The sequence below is a fragment of the Triturus cristatus genome, chromosome 8 (assembly GCF_964204655.1).
Source record: "Triturus cristatus chromosome 8, aTriCri1.1, whole genome shotgun sequence".
Taxonomy (NCBI): Eukaryota; Metazoa; Chordata; class Amphibia; order Caudata; family Salamandridae; genus Triturus; species Triturus cristatus.
In genome coordinates, this window is record NC_140591.1 from 1,192,222,464 (window position 1) to 1,192,240,502 (window position 18,039).

Consider the following 18,039-nt stretch of genomic DNA (forward strand, 5'->3'; position numbering starts at 1 on the left):
ATACACCAATTCTAAATTATAGACTGCCATTCTCAAAACCATACACACTCCAACACCAATAACTACATACCCACTCACTGATTCTTATGTCTACACACACATCCACTCACTCATCCATATAGTCACTCATACTTACATTCACTCAGTACAGGACTATCATATGCATTTATACACCTATATAGACACTCAGATATTACTTTTCACAGATTTTTTCACAAAACATCGTTTTGATCATTTGTGATTTTGTTGTGAGTTCTTTAGAACTACATCTCCCAGAATACTTAGTGATGTAAAAACAGGAAATGAGCATTGAATTTATATGAACAACCACTCAGATAATTGGTTACAAGACAACACGAGTATTATCGTGAACGAAGTATCGGTGAGACCGAAACGCGTCGTATTGCTTTTGGTCCAGATGATTTTGGATTGTTGGAAGTAAAAGAGGGCGGAACGAGGGGTGCTCTGGTGATTGTTGCATCGCGGAAAGAAGGACAATTGTTTCCCGATTTATAATTATGTAAAGGACTGTGACAGCGTGCAAGCTCACCCACTGGGGTCTGATTGAAGAAAACTACTAATCCCAAGATGCATGCATACTTGTTTGAATTTCAACTGCCGAAATTGGAAATAAAAGAGGGATTTCACTAGTAGTAACCTTGCCTGCTGTCACCGTTCTTCTGGTCCATGATTAAGGGCTATGATCCAGAAACGCGTCGGACCAAAATTAACGGAGAGTTTTTGCCTGACTTTGCCGCTGGATTTCAGAAGCGTCAAACTTTCCTTGGGTGTGCCAGCCTCTTGGGTAACTCCTTTTTGCAAACACATTAGTGGCCCACCCAGGCCACGGCTCGGCACCACTGCTTTTATGATGCGGGTCTGCCTTCGTGTGAATTGACGAGGGCGGAACGAGGGGTGCTCTGGTGATTGTTGCATCGCGGAAAGAAGGACAATTGTTTCCCGATTTATAATTATGTAAAGGACTGTGACAGCGTGCAAGCTCACCCACTGGGGTCTGATTGAAGAAAACTACTAATCCCAAGATGCATGCATACTTGTTTGAATTTCAACTGCCGAAATTGGAAATAAAAGAGGGATTTCACTAGTAGTAACCTTGCCTGCTGTCACCGTTCTTCTGGTCCATGATTAAGGGCTATGAGCCAGAAACGCGTCGGGCCGAAATTAACGGAGAGTTTTTGCCTGACATTGCCGCTGGATTTCAGAAGCGTCAAACTTTCCTTGGGTGTGCCAGCCTCTTGGGTAACTCCTTTTTGCAAACACATTAGTGGCCCACCCAGGCCACGGCTCGGCACCACTGCTTTTATGATGCGGGTCTGCCTTCGTGTGAATTGACGAGGGCAGAACGAGGGGTGCTCTGGTGATTGTTGCATCGCGGAAAGAAGGACAATTGTTTCCCGATTTATAATTATGTAAAGGACTGTGACAGCGTGCAAGCTCACCCACTGGGGTCTGATTGAAGAAAACTACTAATCCCAAGATGCATGCATACTTGTTTGAATTTCAACTGCCGAAATTGGAAATAAAAGAGGGATTTCACTAGTAGTAACCTTGCCTGCTGTCACCGTTCTTCTGGTCCATGATTAAGGGCTATGAGCCAGAAACGCGTCGGGCCGAAATTAACGGAGAGTTTTTGCCTGACTTTGCTGCTAGATTTCAGAAGCGTCAAACTTTCCTTGGGTGTGCCAGCCTCTTGGGTAACTCCTTTTTGCAAACACATTAGTGGCCCACCTAGGCCACGGCTCGGCACCACTGCTTTTATGATGCGGGTCTGCCTTTGTGTGAATTGACGAGGGCGGAACGAGGGGTGCTCTGGTGATTGTTGCATCGCGGAAAGAAGGACAATTGTTTCCCGATTTATAATTATGTAAAGGACTGTGACAGCGTGCAAGCTCACCCACTGGGGTCTGATTGAAGAAAACTACTAATCCCAAGATGCATGCATACTTGTTTGAATTTCAACTGCCGAAATTGGAAATAAAAGAGGGATTTCACTAGTAGTAACCTTGCCTGCTGTCACCGTTCTTCTGGTCCATGATTAAGGGCTATGAGCCAGAAACGCGTCGGACCGAAATTAACGGAGAGTTTTTGCCTGACTTTGCCGCTGGATTTCAGAAGCGTCAAACTTTCCTTGGGTGTGCCAGCCTCTTGGGTAACTCCTTTTTGCAAACACATTAGTGGCCCACCCAAGCCACGGCTCGGCACCACTGCTTTTATGATGCGGGTCTGCCTTCGTGTGAATTGACGAGGGCGGAACGAGGGGTGCTCTGGTGATTTTTGCATCGCGGAAAGAAGGACAATTGTTTCCCGATTTATAATTATGTAAAGGACTGTGACAGCGTGCAAGCTCACCCACTGGGGTCTGATTGAAGAAAACTACTAATCCCAAGATGCATGCATACTTGTTTGAATTTCAACTGCCGAAATTGGAAATAAAAGAGGGATTTCACTAGTAGTAACCTTGCCTGCAGTCACCATTCTTCTGGTCCATTATTAAGGGCTATGAGCCAGAAACGTGTCGGACCGAAATTAACGGAGAGTTTTAGCCTGACTTTGCCGCTGGATTTCAGAAGCGTCAAACTTTCCTTGGGTGTGCCAGCCTCTTGGGTAACTCCTTTTTGCAAACATATATATTTATATATATATATTATCTACTGGTGGTCGCGCCAGTAGATAATATGTGTTTGCTTTTGAGTTTATGTGCGAAGGATTGTGATTTGATGTTTTCATGTATATGTGTGGAAAATGAAAGGGAAACTTTTCCATTCTTTGCTTTTGCTGAGAGGTGCACAGTGCAGAGATTATGTAAACGAAAATATGATGAGTGATTGATATGGGGCCATATGTAGGTAGAATGGAATTTGCGAATCGGAAATTGCGATTTTTCGCGAATCGCAAATTCCGAATCGCAAATAGCTATGTAGGTAGATTTTAGCGAATAATTAGCGATGCGCAAAAATTCGCAGAATTATTGTGCGATTACCCTAATAGCGATTCCTTAATTGCGAGAACGCTATTAAGGAATCGCAAATCTGGGAATCTGCAATTCAGGTGCAGAATGATGACATCACAACCAGGAAGTGTGACTGCCCATGCTGCACCTGATTGCCAGCAGCTGTGTGTGAGCCAGTAGCTGTTTGAGAGCCTGTGTGGAGAGGAGAACAGTGAAGCTCTGCATTTGAAAACCAGTCAAATGGATTCCCAGGGGACTGAAAAGCAGCAGGAGGAACCAACAAGGAAGAGGAAACAGAAATTCAGTGAGAGGGAGCTGGAGGTCCTCACACAGGAGGTGGTCAGCAACCATGATCTCCTATTTGGGAAAAGTTCCCTGAGAGTACCTGAGGCCAGAAAGCGCAAGATTTGGAGTGACATCCAAGAGAAAGTGAATGCCATTGGTGTCACACACCGCAGTGTGGAGGACCTACGTAAAAGATGGTATGACATGCGGCAGAGGTCAAAGGAGAGGGTGGCAACAAGACTGGCAGAGGCTAAAAAAACCGGTGGGGGCCCTTCCACTGCAACCGAACCGACACCCCTGGAGGAGCTGGTGGAGGGCACACTGCAGCCTGAGAGCGTGAGTGGAGTGGCTGACCTGGACAGCTCAGAACACCCAGACACCAGACAAGGTAAGGTGCATGGCAAGACCCCCTGCTACATCCCCAAACCACCCACATCCCCCAAAAGGCAACCTGACTGCAACTCCAGTAAATGTCACACAGCACACACAGTAATGCATTATGGGAAACGTAGTCACATGCACTGATAACTGTGCCAGTGAGACACAGACAGGTGGAATAGGAAGGACTCCATCATGCAGAGATAGAAATAGACCGATAGTACCCATGAGATTCTATTGCTTGAAACTAATGCATGACAAATACCACACAGGACACAGTACTAATGTGTGTCATTTAATCCACAGCACCACCACCAACACAGGATAGTGAGGCTGAATGTGAGCCAACAGTTGAGATGGAGGACCAGGCATGCCAGAAGGATCAGGGCGCAGCCACAACTGCCGACACAGCACCATGCAGGCGTCGCATAATTGTCCCACCACTACCACTGTTGGAGACACAGGCACCAGACACAGCAGAGGAGCAACAGCCAGTGCACAGGCAGCGTGCAGGACTGCAACAAACACAGTCCCCTGAACAATCAAGAGTAGGGAGAGGAATGAGACGCAGGGAACGGCCGTCCACCAGCACTGCTCCTGTTGAAGAGGACACGGTGTTCTCGGGCCTGGAGGGCAGCATGCTGAAGCAGCAGCGCCTGCAAGTGAAGGGAATCAGGTCAATACAACGGCAGCTGACAGCACATAACCACAACATGACCGAGTTGCGCGCAGGAGTGATGGCCATGACTGGTGCATTGGAGGGACTGTGCAGGGAGATAGCGAGGGACAGGGCAGCGCGGCGCCGGGACAGACATCGCCTTCACACACGGCTGGACCTATACACAAGGGCTGTGAACCGCCACACAACCGCCACATCCTTGCTGGCCAGAAGATGTGTTGGCATGCAGCGCGAGATGGCCCACTGCTGCCAGGACGTGGGCAGTGTCTTGGTGCAGGTCACACATGCGGTGGACCAGATGCGCGCAACCGCCACAGGTGGCATAGGTGCACTTGCAGCCACGGACACCGATGAACAATCGAGCAGGAGCAGCATCACTCTCCCAATACCACAGGAAAGACGCAGGAGTGCACGACAGAGCACAGTGGAGGATGAGTCAAGGGAGGGCACAGCGCGCACACAGCGAGGCGCACCAGGCCGTGCACGTAGGAGGTGAAGGGACACAAGGGACTAATGGCCATGTGTGATGCAACACAGTCCATGTAGACTCAGTGTCTGTTGTTACTCTGTGCACTGTGACACAAACAAGTGCATGCAGGGACTTTAACGTCACAACGTGAGATCACTCAATGCCTGATGACACAGAAATAAACATCCCTGTCAGTCACCAATCAGTGTCATTGTGTCATCATTACTCACTTAGAAGTAGTTTTGGGTGATCTCATCACATCTCATACGTCCGGCAGCTGCACCAGCACCTCCTGCGGGAGCGCGATGTGGTGCTGCTCCATCCTCATCTGATGATTCAGAGTCTGTCAGGTCCACTGGGGTTCCTTTCTTGGTAGCGATGTTGTGTAGCATTGCACAGGCAACCACTATTTTGCAACACGTCTCAGGGCTGTACTGTAGCGCTCCACCACTCTTATGGAGGCATCGAAAACGGCTCTTTAGGATTCCAAATGTCCTCTCAATGGCACAGCGTGTAGCTCTGTGTGCGCTGTTGTACCCCCTCTCACCTGCAGTTGATGGATTCAGGTACGGTGTGAGGATGTAGTCTCGTACAGCATACGCACTGTCACCTGCGGGGCATAAGCAGATTAATGTTCAATAGTGTCCTGCCACTGCATCACTCTACTGCCTCTGTGTGTGTTTAACAGGCATTTACCTAGCAGATAGCCCTCTCCAAAATCACCATTTGTGAGTCTGCGATGTAATGCACAGTGGCGAAACATGAATGAGTCGTGTGTGCTTCCAGGGTATTTGGCCACAATATCAGTGATTAAGTGTTGGGCATTGCACACTACCTGGATGTTCAGGGAATGATATGACTTTCTGTTGCGAAATACATACTCATTATGTGAGGGGGGTGAAATAGCGATATGTGTCCCATCTATGCAGCCAATGACATGGGGGAATTGTGCAATTTGGTAGAAATCTTGCTTGGTCTGATCCAGTGCCTGTGCTGTGCTAGGAAATTGTATGTGGTGATGCAGCCTCTGTACCATTGCATCCAGGAAAGCGTGGAAGAAGCGCGAAAGTGCACTTTGGGAGACACCTCCTGCTGTGGCAATGACCCCCTGGAAACTACCTGATGCCAGGAGGTGCAGTGAGCACAGCACCTGTACATGGGTGGGAATGGAGTGTGCCCTGCGTGTGGGGTGGTCAAGTATGGGTGTCAGTTCAGCAATTAAATCCAGGATGCTGTCTGGGTGCAGCCTGTAGTTGACATGGATCTCCTCATCGGTCACTTGGAAGAGGGTGATGCGTGCTCTGTAGATCCTTTCCTGGCGTCTCCGTCTCTGTGTGGCATCCCTGATTCGCAGCCTCCTGGCTATCACGTACAGCCCAGCCATGGTGGAAAGGCCCTGTGGCATTGTGGGCCTGTTTAAATAGGTTGCAGTGGGTTACCACCTGCTCAGTGTTGATGGTAATTGGGAAGTGCAAAATTGCGAATTTTGCATAATCGCTATTTGCGAGTTTTCTGAACATGTCATTTTGCGCACTCGCTATTTGCGAGTTCGGTAACAGCGATTTTCGCTAATACTGGTACGCAGACTGCGATTACGCTGATTTATTCGCAGACTCCACTTTCCGCAAAATAGCTAATCGCTAAATTAGCGATTCGCACAGCTCTTCTGCGTATACCTTTCCTACATGGCTCAAGTATGTTTTGCGATCGCAAACACCCAGATTCCTGCGAATCGCACTGTTTGCGATCGCAAAACTGTTTCCTACATATGGCCCATGGTCCTTAATCTACAAAAGAACTTGAAAGATGAGTTATTTAATTGTGAGGGGATGTATGTGGACTATATTGATTTTAATCAGACTAATGTATTTTTCCTGCTAAAGTTTAGGGAGTACTTTTTTTCTCTACAATGTGTGTGCATGTAGAAACCATTCTGTGATTGGCATTTGTGTTTTTCATGTGTTTGTAGAGAGATAACTGTGCAGTTTTAATATTTTGGTAGAATTAGAAACCAGTCATTCTTTATGAATTTGTGAAATGAGTTATGTTATGTTTCTATACTAAAATGTAGTACTACTTCTAGATGAAGAAATGTGTTTTCATATAGTGCAAGGGATAGTGTTGTTTGTCTAGAATCACACAGTGAGTCTGTGTGCATTTGGGAACCACTGTGAGAGAAGCATTTGGTAATATCGTGGATTTGCTGACAGATAAGTGTTTTAAAACCAGTCAGGTTGTCAAGTTTTAGTAGCATTAGAAGCAAGTCTTTGCTTATGTGTTGATTAAATGAGTCAGGCATTGACACTAAAGTGCAGTTGTGAAATATGTAGATTGTGTGCAGTTCCCTTATCACTTCCAGCGTAGTGAATGAGTTTTGGTAAACTCCTAGGAATACTGGTGCTTGTCTAGAATCACACTGTGAGTCTTTGCGCATTTGGGAACCACTGTGAGAGAAGCGTTTGGTAACATCATGTATTTGCTGAGAGAAAACTGTTTTAAAACCTGTCATGTTGTCAAGTTTTAGTAGCATTAGAAGCCAGTCTTTGCTTATGTGTTGATTAAATGAGTCAGGCATTGACACTAAAGAGCAGTCATGAAATATGTAGATTGTGTGCAGTTCCCTTATCACTTCCAGTGTTGTGAAGGAGTTTTGGTAAACTCCTAGGGATACTGGTGCTTGTCTAGAATCACACTGTGAGTCTTTGTGCATTTGGGAACCACTGTGAAAGATGCGTTTGGTAACATTGTGTATTTGCTGAGAGAAAATTGTTTTAAAACTTGCCATGTTGTCAAGTTTTAGTAGCATTAGAAGCCAGTCATTGCTTATGCGTTGATTATGTGTTGATTAAATGAGTCAGGCATTGACACTAAAGTGCAGACGTGAAATATGTAGATTGTGTGCAGTTCCCTTATCACTTCCAGTGTTGTGAATGAGTTTTGGTAAACTCCTAGGGATACTGGTGCTTGTCTAGAATCACACTGTGAGTCTTTGTGCATTTGGGAACCACTGTGAGAGAAGCGTTTGGTAACATCGTGTATTTGCTGAGAGAAAACTGTTTTAAAACTTGTCATGTTGTCAAGTTTTAGTAGCATTAGAAGCCAGTCATTGCTTATGCGTTGATTAAATGAGTCAGGCATTGACACTAGTGCAGTCATGAAATATGTAGATTGTGTGCAGTTCCCTTACCACTTCCACTGTAGTGAATGAGTTTTGGTAAGCTGCTAGGGATAGTGGTGCTTGTCTAGAATCATACTGTGAGTTAGTGTGTATTTGGGAGCCACTGTGAGAGAAGTGTTTGGTAACATTGTGTATTTGCTGACAGATAAGTGTTGTAAAACATGTCATGTTGTCAAGTTTTAGTAGCATTAGAATCCAGTCTTTGCTTATATGTTGATTAAATGAGTCATGCTTTGACACTGATGTGCTATACTTAAATATGTAGATTGTGTGCAGTACCATTAACTCTTCCAGACTAGTGAATGAGTTTTGGTAAACTCCTAGGATAGTGTTGCTTGTCTAAAATCACACCGTGAGTCTGTGTGCATTTGGGTAAAGATTGTGAGAGAAGCATTTGGTAAGATCCTGTATTTGCTGACAGATAAGTGTTTTAAAACCAGTCAGGTTGTCAAGTTTTAGTAGCATTAGAAGCCAGTCTTTGCTTATGTGTTGATTAAATGAGTCAGACATTGACACAAAAGTGCAGTCATGAAATATGAAGATTGTGTGCAGTTCGCTTACCATTTCCACAGTAGTGAATGATTTTTGTTAAACTCCTAGGTATAGTGGTTGTTGTCTAGAATTACACTGTGAGTCTGTGTGCATTTGAGAACCACTGTGAGAGAAGCATTTGGTAACATCGTGTATTTGCTGACAGATAACTAATTTAAAACCTCTCATGTTGTCAAGTTTTAGTAGCATTAGAAGCTAGTCTTTGCTTATGCATTGATAACATGAGTCAGGATTTGACACTAAGGTGCAGTACCATGTACTATTCTGTTCGCTGTGGCAGAACTGAAATTTAAAAGTTTTACCTAAGCACTGTCCTAGAAGTAGTCTGATTATTTAGTCAGTTTCTAAGTACCAAATAGGTTGCTTCAAATAAAAGTGTTCTGACATACTATACACTTGTCTTTTACACCTTCAATTCCCTAGTCAGTATCCATACACTTCCAGGAAACATCCTGTCACTTCCTTTGCAGTCCTCTAGAGACCCATTCAACAGCATGTACTAATCCATTGACTGTGCCAAAACTCAAACACAAACACTCAAACACTTATAAATTCACCTAGACACGCTCTTTCCAGTACTCATTCGGTCACTGCCTAAGTATTCATGCACTGAGCCAGTTCTTAGCACATGGACTACGTCAAACCCATATCCACTATGCATGCAGTCCTCTAACCACCTACACACTTGTCTTTTACACCTTCAATTCCCCAGTCAGTATCCGTTCACTTGCAGCAAACACCCTGTCACTGCCGTTGCACTCCTCTAGTGACCCATTCAGCATCATGTACTAATCCATTCACAGCGCCAAATCCTAATAAATTCACCCAGGCACTCTCCTTGCAGTACTCTAATGATTCAGAAAGTACCCAAGTACTCATCCAGTGATCCAGGCCTTAGTATATGGATTGCTTCAAACCCTTATCCTCCATGTATGCAGTCCTCTAACCACCTGCACAATTGTCTTTCACACCTTCAATTCCCTAGTCAGTATCCATACACTTCCAGGAAATACCCTGTGACTCTCTTTGCAGTCCTCTAGTGACCCATTCAGCACCATGTACTAATCCATTCACTGTGCTAAAACCCAAAAACTTATAAATTCACCAAGATACTATCTTTGCAGTACTCTAATCATTCAGTCAGTGCCTAAGTATTCATACACTGAGCCAGGCCATAGCACATGGACTGCTTCAAACCCCTATGCACTATGCATGCAGTCTTCTAACCACCTAGACACTTGTCTTTCACACTTTCAATTTCCTAGTCAGTATCCATACAGTCCAGCACTTGTCACTGCCTTTGCACTCCTCTAGTGACCCATTCAGTACCAAGTACTAATCTATTCTCTGTGCGAAAAGCCTAGCACTTATAAATTCACCTAGGCGCTCTCCTTGCTGTACGATAATCATTCAGTCAGTACCCAAGTAGTCATGCAGTGAGCCAGGCCTTAGCACATGGACTGCTTTAAATGCCAATGCAGTATGGATGCAGTCCTCTAACCACCTACACAGTTGTGTTTCACACCTTCAATTCCCTAGTTAGTATTCATACTCTTCTAGCAAACACCCTGTGAGTCACCAAGTGTGTCTCCTTATACTACTGTAATCATTTAGTCAGTTAGCATGTAGTGTTTTAGTGAGGTAGGCTTTAGGGCATGAACTGCTTCAAAGTAGTATGCACTATGCATGTAGTGTTTTAATGATCGTCACACTTGTGGTTCAGGGCTATAGTTTCATAGTCAGTTTTTATATAAAATGTGTTTGTACAGTAATGGAATAGTATAAATTTGAAAGTTATTAATATACATTTATTTGTGATTCTTTTTTACAGATACAGAACAGGAGTGTTTCTCATCTGTTTGCACTCTTCTCGTGCAAGATTGTTTGGATGAAGGGTCCTTAGGTGTTTCATCATACTTGCTGTGCCGCACGAGTATTTTTTGTTAGGATCTCCTCGTAACAGAACTCTTTGGCAAATCTTGTGAGTGACGAAGGTGGCATTGCTCTTTGTTTGCTCCTTGGAAAAAGTAAAACATTTCCTCACCACTGAAGAAAAACGTTGCTTGTGTGGTGCCTTCTGCAAAACATTTTCTTCAGATTCGGTAAATATTTTAAAGCGGCAACATTTACAGTTTTTGTAAGTTAAACTTATAACATTTTGTTAGCTGTATGCACTTTATATATCTGTGATTTGTTTCTTGTGGTATTTTGTTGAGAATACCATGTTGTTGTTTTTTTAACAATCTTTCTTATTTTCCATGTCTGTCGTCGACATCCATTGTCCCCACAGTAGTGTTCCGCCTTGTTGTTTTTTATTATTGTTGTTACATTTTGTTTATTAGTTTATTGTTCATATATGTTAATAAAAAAATAAAGTTTGAAAATAGTTTTTCGTTTATATATTTATTATTATAAAAAATGAAGTTTGAAAAAAAAATGTATAACGTTTTGGTTGTTCTCCTAACTGCTGTGTGACTCTTTCTTGTTCATATTACTGTTATTTGATGGAGTCCACCATGGTGTTAAATTTTGGGGGACTTATTGCTGGAATACTGGTGATATCTGCAGTTTGCACTAACTTCTGAATAGTGTGTTAGATTTATCTCAACTTTACTTCCGTTAAAGTGCTGATAATGAAATGGAGAGTAGCCGTTCCCGTGCAAGAAGACACAAGGTGCACATTTCCGATTTATTCTAAATAGTAAAATCCTATATTGAATTGCACTGAGGTATTGGCTGCAGTTACAGTGTACACACAAAATCTATTAAGAAATCTCATTGTATTTATATTGATTAGGAATAGTGCGTCAGGTGCTGGATCTTTATGAGATACACTGCTCAGTTCGTATATTGTTCTGCACACGAAAAAAATCCCATCACAAGTTTCACACCAATTGCAATGCGAAACAAATTCCGGTGATGAGACACGTTAGCACCAGGGATTTTACACTTGCTTTCTGCTGGTGTTAAGCAGGACAACTACCTGCACCATGAAAGGGAACACAGTCAAGAGCCACACCAGAACACCCACAGGTACCATAGAGTCAATGAGCATGATACAGGGATACCCATGAGGGACAGAAGACTCATCTCAACAATTCCAGGACCGCCAATGCCCCCCAAACCCACATCTTAGTAAGTGTGTCCCTGTGGTCATTGTCTTAGCATGTTAGGCACGAGCCCTGCAACATCACAGTGTGCTGTCACCTCAGCGTTGGCAGTGAGCCTGGATGTGTAGCTACGCACGCATCCTCCTGCATGCACAACTGGTGTGTGCTGGTCTGGGGTTCACAGGTTAGTGCAGGGGTGTGCCTATCCGGCAAGGGGAACGGGGTGTCTCGGACATGTCCGTGTACAGGAAGTGCAGTAAGTGTGTCTCTGTGTTCTGGTGTGGCCTGCTACAAGAGCCGCAGCAGTTGATGTTGTAAACTGTCATGCACCACCTCCAAACGGCACTGTGATGTTGTTGTTGGAATGTAGCAGGACATGCGCAAATAGGCATTACAATGGTGTGCTGTATGAGTGTACGAGATACAACAGCGCACCGTACAAAAGTGTGGGGGCTCGTGGGAGGGAGGTGCAGCCGTTTGGCAACATAACACACAGTGAACTCGACCATGTGCCACATGCTGGGCATCTCATCCATGATGACTACGGTCGCAGACAACCCACAACACCAACGACTGGCCTATGTACACATCCTGTATGAATGCAGCGTGGTTTTCACTTATTTGCTCGTTCAGTGGTGTGATGTTGGCGGGTTGTGTGACTTGTGCTGCTTGTTGGTGTGTTTCATTTTGGCCATTGTTAGTCTATATGTGTGTTGTACTTAATTGTGCATGTGTGCCATTCTGCCCATCTCCCCCCTCCCCCCACTCCCTGCTTCTTCCTCTTCCTACTGCTGTTGTGTCTATAATTTTGTTGCTGCACACATAAATACATGTAAAGAATAAATTAGAATAGTTCCTTGATTCTTTTAGGCCTCAAAACTTCTCTATTGGTTTCTTTTTAATTTTCCATATGAACCGTCTTTTTAATATTGAACAACACATAGAAGTCAGAAGTGCAAAGTATTCTATCAACACAGTTTCTAGAACATTCTACAACACGTGCAGGTTAAAAGTTCATCAATTTTTTAAAACTTAACGATTTTTTTTTGTAACATTTTCTTGAATATTTAACGACATGTGCAGGTTAAAAGTTGACGATTGTTTTAAGTTCGAACAGTGCCTTTCAAATGCAAGTAGCAGGTGTGGTTGATCTGAGCAAATTTTATCCTTTGATATGTACTCCACGTTGAAACTGCTTTTTCTTAACCAATCACAAAGATGCTTTTCCACAAAACTAATGTGCACCCTACTTTTAAAAAAGAATGCTTTTCATGATATCTTCAGAGATAAGTTATAGATAGGAATTGGCATTTAAAAAAACCTTAGAAATTCACTGAAAAAAACAAAGGTTTCAGGGGCGTTATAGTTAGCTGGACATTTCCCTCGTACAAAACCCTAGAAATTCCGCTGTTATAGTTAGTTCAGCTAACTATAACTCGCGCCCCCGCAATGCACTGTTGATGACGTCACATATTACATCACTCATGACATGGTCAGTGACATCACTGATGACATCACTGATGACATCCCAAATGACATCACTCATGACATCATCCATGTGATAAATTAGTGCATCTTCTTCTCACACCCTAATATAACCTTTGATACACCGACTCAAAATTTCAGATGGCCATTTTGAAAATCATAGATACTCCAATACCAATAACTACATACCCCTCATTAACTCTTAGGTCTACATACACATCCACTCACTCACCTGTACAGTCACTCATACTTACAGTCACTCCGTACAAGACTATCATATGCATTTATACACCTAGATAGACACTCACACACCGCCAATCATCCATTGAGGTACTGACACACCTAGTCAGTCGTGCAAGTAATTAAACACAGTCCAATTTACTCACCTATGCAGTTAAACACACTCAAGTTCACTTACTCATAAAAATAGTACCACATTCTTACGCTCTAATAGAATCATTGATACAAGCACACACTCATCCATACAGCCACTCTCACAATCACACACTCTCACATATACTCACTTATATACTCTTACACACATATATACTGCCTTTCACATATGTCGTTAGTCACACATGTACCACTGAGATATACATTCAATCCCTAACACACCCATACATACACTCATCCAACCATACAGTCCATCACAGATGCACTCTTAAAACCATGCACCCATAGAATCACCCACTCACACATCTATGCATAGAGTCACACACACCCTACCCACACAAACACTCAGACACCCATACAGATACTCAGACAACCAATCAATAACCCATATAGACACTCATATAGCTATTCACAAAACCATGCAGCCACGTATACACCTACACACAGACACATACAGACATTCACACAGTTTAGTCACTAGTCTGCAGTAAGATACATTTAATGACTCACTTAAAGAGTCAGTTACGCACCTACAAAATCATCCATTCACACACTTGTACACCCACTCATTCTCCAACAGACCTTTCCCTATATATATTAAACATATTAAAACTGTACAGAAACACATACCTACTGGATGATGTCATCAGTGATGTCATCAGTGATGTCATTTGAGATGTCATCAGTGATGTCATCAGTGATGTCACTGACCATGTCATGAGTGATGTAATATGTGACGTCATCAGCAGTGCATTGCAGGAGCGCGAGTTATAGTTAGCTGAACTAACTATAACAGGGGAATTTCTAGTGTTTTGTATGAGGGAAATGTCCAGCTCACTATCACGCCCCTGAAACCTTTGGTTTTTTCAGTGAATTTGTAAGGTTTTTTAAATGCCAATTCCTAACTATAACACCCCTGAAACCTATGGTTTTTTCAGTGAATATATATATATATATATATATATTACCTACTGGTGGTCGCCAATAGGTAGTTTTAGTTATGACCAAAGTTTCCATAGAAAAGAGTTTTTTGTTTTGCTAATAACCTTGGCTCGCGCTAGACAAATCTCCACGATATTTTCACAAAACTTCCTCTTTATGGTTCAGCTGCTGTGTTGAAAGTTTCAAGGTGATCCGTCAAGCACGGGCTGAGAAAGAAGGGGGGGTTCCAAAATACATTTTCACTGTGTTAAGTGTATGGGGATTTTTCATTTTTTTAACACAACTACAGCCATAACTTCTGAACGGAATTACACCAAATATGGCAGAAAGCTAGATGTTGGTCCAGAAAGCATCCTTTTTGTGATTTGGTGTAAATCCGTTCAGTCGGTTTTGAGATATCTATCTTTAAAAAACATAGGTATCTGAGGACACGAGTTCTTGCAGTGGACTCGCAAATCCAGCGAAAATTTGATTGGCTGTCAACACTTCAACTAGGGTGGGTGAAGGGGTGTGTGCCAGTCTGCATGTATGAGTGAATGGTGAGTCAGTAGCTGTATGGATTAGTGAGTACATCTGTGAGGGGCTGCATGGGTGAGGGAGTGTGTGTGTATGGCTGTGTGGGTGAGTGGATGTGTCAGTTGCATATGGGTAAGTAACTGGGTATGTGAAGCACAGTATAGGTGAGTGATGGGGTATATGAGTGACTATGAGTGAGTGAGTAAATGTGAGAGTGTCTGTATGGGTGAGTGTGTGCTTGTGTCAGTGACTGTATAGATGAGTGAGTACTTGTTAGCATCTGTATGAGTAAGTAAGTGGTTGTATATGTAACAGCATTGGTAAGTGGCTGTGTGATTGACTGTATGGGTAAGTTAGTAGGTGTGTGAGTAGATCTATTGCTGACTAACTCAACGTGTGATTTGCTGTATTAGTGGATATGTGAGTGGCTGTATTGGGGAGTGAGTGTGTGTATGAGTGACTGTATGGGTGTGTGAGTGAATGTGTGTCTAGATCTCTGAATCAGTGAGTGGGTCTGTAAGTACTGGCATCGGTCTGCGAATGGGCTTGTGAATGGTTGTGTGGGACTGGGTGTATGAAAGGTTCTATGGGGTGTCAGTGGGTGCGTTAGTGATTTTGTGGATGATGTCATCAGTGATGTCATTTGAGATGTCATGAGTGATGTCATCGACCATGTCATGAGTGATGTAATATGTGAGGTTATAAGCAGTGCATTGCCGGGGCGCAAGTTATAGATAGCTCAGCTACCTACAACTGCTGAATTTCACAGTTTTTTACAAGTGAAACCTGAGCCTAACTACAACGTCTCTGTAACCTTTGTTTTTTTTCAGGGAGTTTGTAAGGTTTTTTAAAATCCATTTTCTAACTATAATGTCCCTGTCATAATCCTTTGTTTTTTTCAGTGAATTTCTATTTTTTCTTTAACTAGTAGCCATGTTTGCAGAGTGGTGGAGAAAGGGGGCTGGGCCTCCAACCAACTTTCAGCAATCCATTGTGTAGGGCTTACAGGAGGTCTCAAGAGAGCTTTTTGGCCCCCAACGGTTCCTCAGGAGTAAAGTGGACTTTATCCCCTAACCAGTAATGCACCACGAGCCATGTATGCAGAGTGGAGGAGAAAGTGGGCCTGGACTTCGAAGACTTCTTAGCGATTCCGCTGTGTGGTACTTATTGGAGATAACAGAAGGGGTAATTGGCCCCCAAGGACATCCTTGGGGGCAACTACCCTTCCTGTGATCTCCAGTACATCCCACACATCAGGATTGTTGAGATCAGGTAGGAGGCCACGCCCCCTTTCTCCACCACTCTGCAAACGGGCCTCCTGGCACACTACCAGTAGGAAGATGAAGTACCCTTTGTTTATGGAGGGTCCTAGGTGGCCAACTACCCCTCCTGTTACCTCCTGCAAGTCCCACACAGTGAGTTTTCTGAGAGGTTTTCGGTAGCCACGCCCCCTTTCTCTGTCACTCTGTGGTAAATAATTTAATTACCGGGACTTAATTTGATACATAAACATAATAAAAATAGCTCAATAAATAAGAGGCAAAGTCCGTGGTATTAGAGGTTCGGAATGGGCTTTATTCCAATGGACGATTCGAATCGGTGACTCCAAGTTCCATCACCACGGAGGTTCAGGAAGTGAAGTACATACTTTATTGATAAGTAATCACTTTTATACAATAGGCATTACATTGACGCAAATGCAAGAGGCGTAACAATTGATAGTGTAGATAAAACATACATACGTAGCAAAAGTGGGCGTAACTGGGTGTGACTAAAGAACGTCATCAGGTGTGATGTCATAATAGGGTGGTTCCATGGAAGAATTTCGCAATGTCAACAGAAATACTTGACAGAAATGCGCGCGCAGCAGCATGACGTGTGATTGACGTGCAACTAGGGGGTGAAGGGGACTTGACATTTAGCTCTACATGTGGTGACAGAAGTCTGGAGGGTCAAGTCAACCTAATCCCAAATCATATCTAACATCCTATGTTTAAAGAACTATGTTATCCAAAAGAGAGGTCTCTTAGAGTAGAATCTTATTCTATACTGACTATACTGACTGTTAGTGCGTGTACAAGCGTCTAAGTGTCTACACTAGATGCGAGGGCAGAAGTCTTCCATAATAAGAGGGCTATGAATTACTTGCATAAAGACAGAAAAGCCGGGCCTTTGCTCGGTAGCTGGAAGAATGTTTACTTAAACTACTAGACAGGAATGCATTGGGCAGGGAGCGGAGCAGATAATTTTGAAGGTGAAATACAGTTTTTGGCAGGCAACAAGCTGATGTCAGGCATCGTGAGCCGCGCAGGGAATGAAACAAAGTTCATGGTCACAGATGCAGGCTCAGACTGGAGCTTTCAGAGGCAGAAGGCAAGAAAAGTTTGATGACAGAATCAGGGCCTACTTGCCTGGACTGTAAAATGGCATAAGTGAACCATATAAAGCCGGTGGCCTTTCATACTTAGGAATGGAATATCCGGCCTATTCGTGGCGGATCTGAAAGAGGACATGTTGACGGTGGACGCACATGTGTTTGCGTCTTCATAACTGGAACTGGAGGGATCATACATGTACTTGTGATTTATACATGAAACCGTTGGGGTCCAAGATAGGGGACATAACTGATCAGAAAAATCCATATTTCCACAACTCTGCAAATACTCCTCCTGGCACACTGCTGGTTGGGGGAAGAAGTCCACTTAAGTCCTGAGGCCCTCAGGAGGCAAGGGGACCACATCTCTCACTAGCAGTGCACCGAGAGGCGCATTTGCAGAGTGGTGGAGAAAGAGGGCATGGCCTCCGACCACCTGTCAGCAATCCCACTGTGTAGGGTTCACTGGAGGTAACAGGAAGGCTTGTGGGCCCCAAAGGACCCTCAGCAGCCACCAACCAACAGCGTGCCAGGAGGTGCATTTGCAGAGTGGTGGAGAAGGGGGAAGGGGCCTCCGGTGAATTGCTGGCTTTTTTTTTCTTTTTCTCTTTTTTCAGAAGGGGGGGACATGTGGCCCCCCTTCCTCGGACGATTTGGGGCCCTGGGGACACTATCCTCTGGGGCCTCCCCCTTTTAAAAAATATTGT

The 18,039-nt window shown here is 43.8% G+C and overlaps 2 protein-coding genes across 4 annotated transcripts in view; one reads left to right on the forward strand and one right to left on the reverse strand.

Moving 5' to 3' along the window:
- The window catches only part of GABRA5 (gamma-aminobutyric acid type A receptor subunit alpha5), a 567,778-nt gene that overhangs the window by 145,665 nt on the left and 404,074 nt on the right, over window positions 1-18,039 (reverse strand). The gene's annotated exons all lie outside the window — the stretch shown is intronic.
- On the forward strand, window positions 3,050-4,809 carry LOC146805599 (uncharacterized). The gene is made up of 2 exons (XM_085620667.1): window positions 3,050-3,644; window positions 3,941-4,809. Exons 1-2 carry the CDS (start codon window positions 3,212-3,214, stop codon window positions 4,807-4,809), a joined length of 1,302 nt encoding a protein of 433 aa, XP_085476793.1. The 5' UTR covers window positions 3,050-3,211.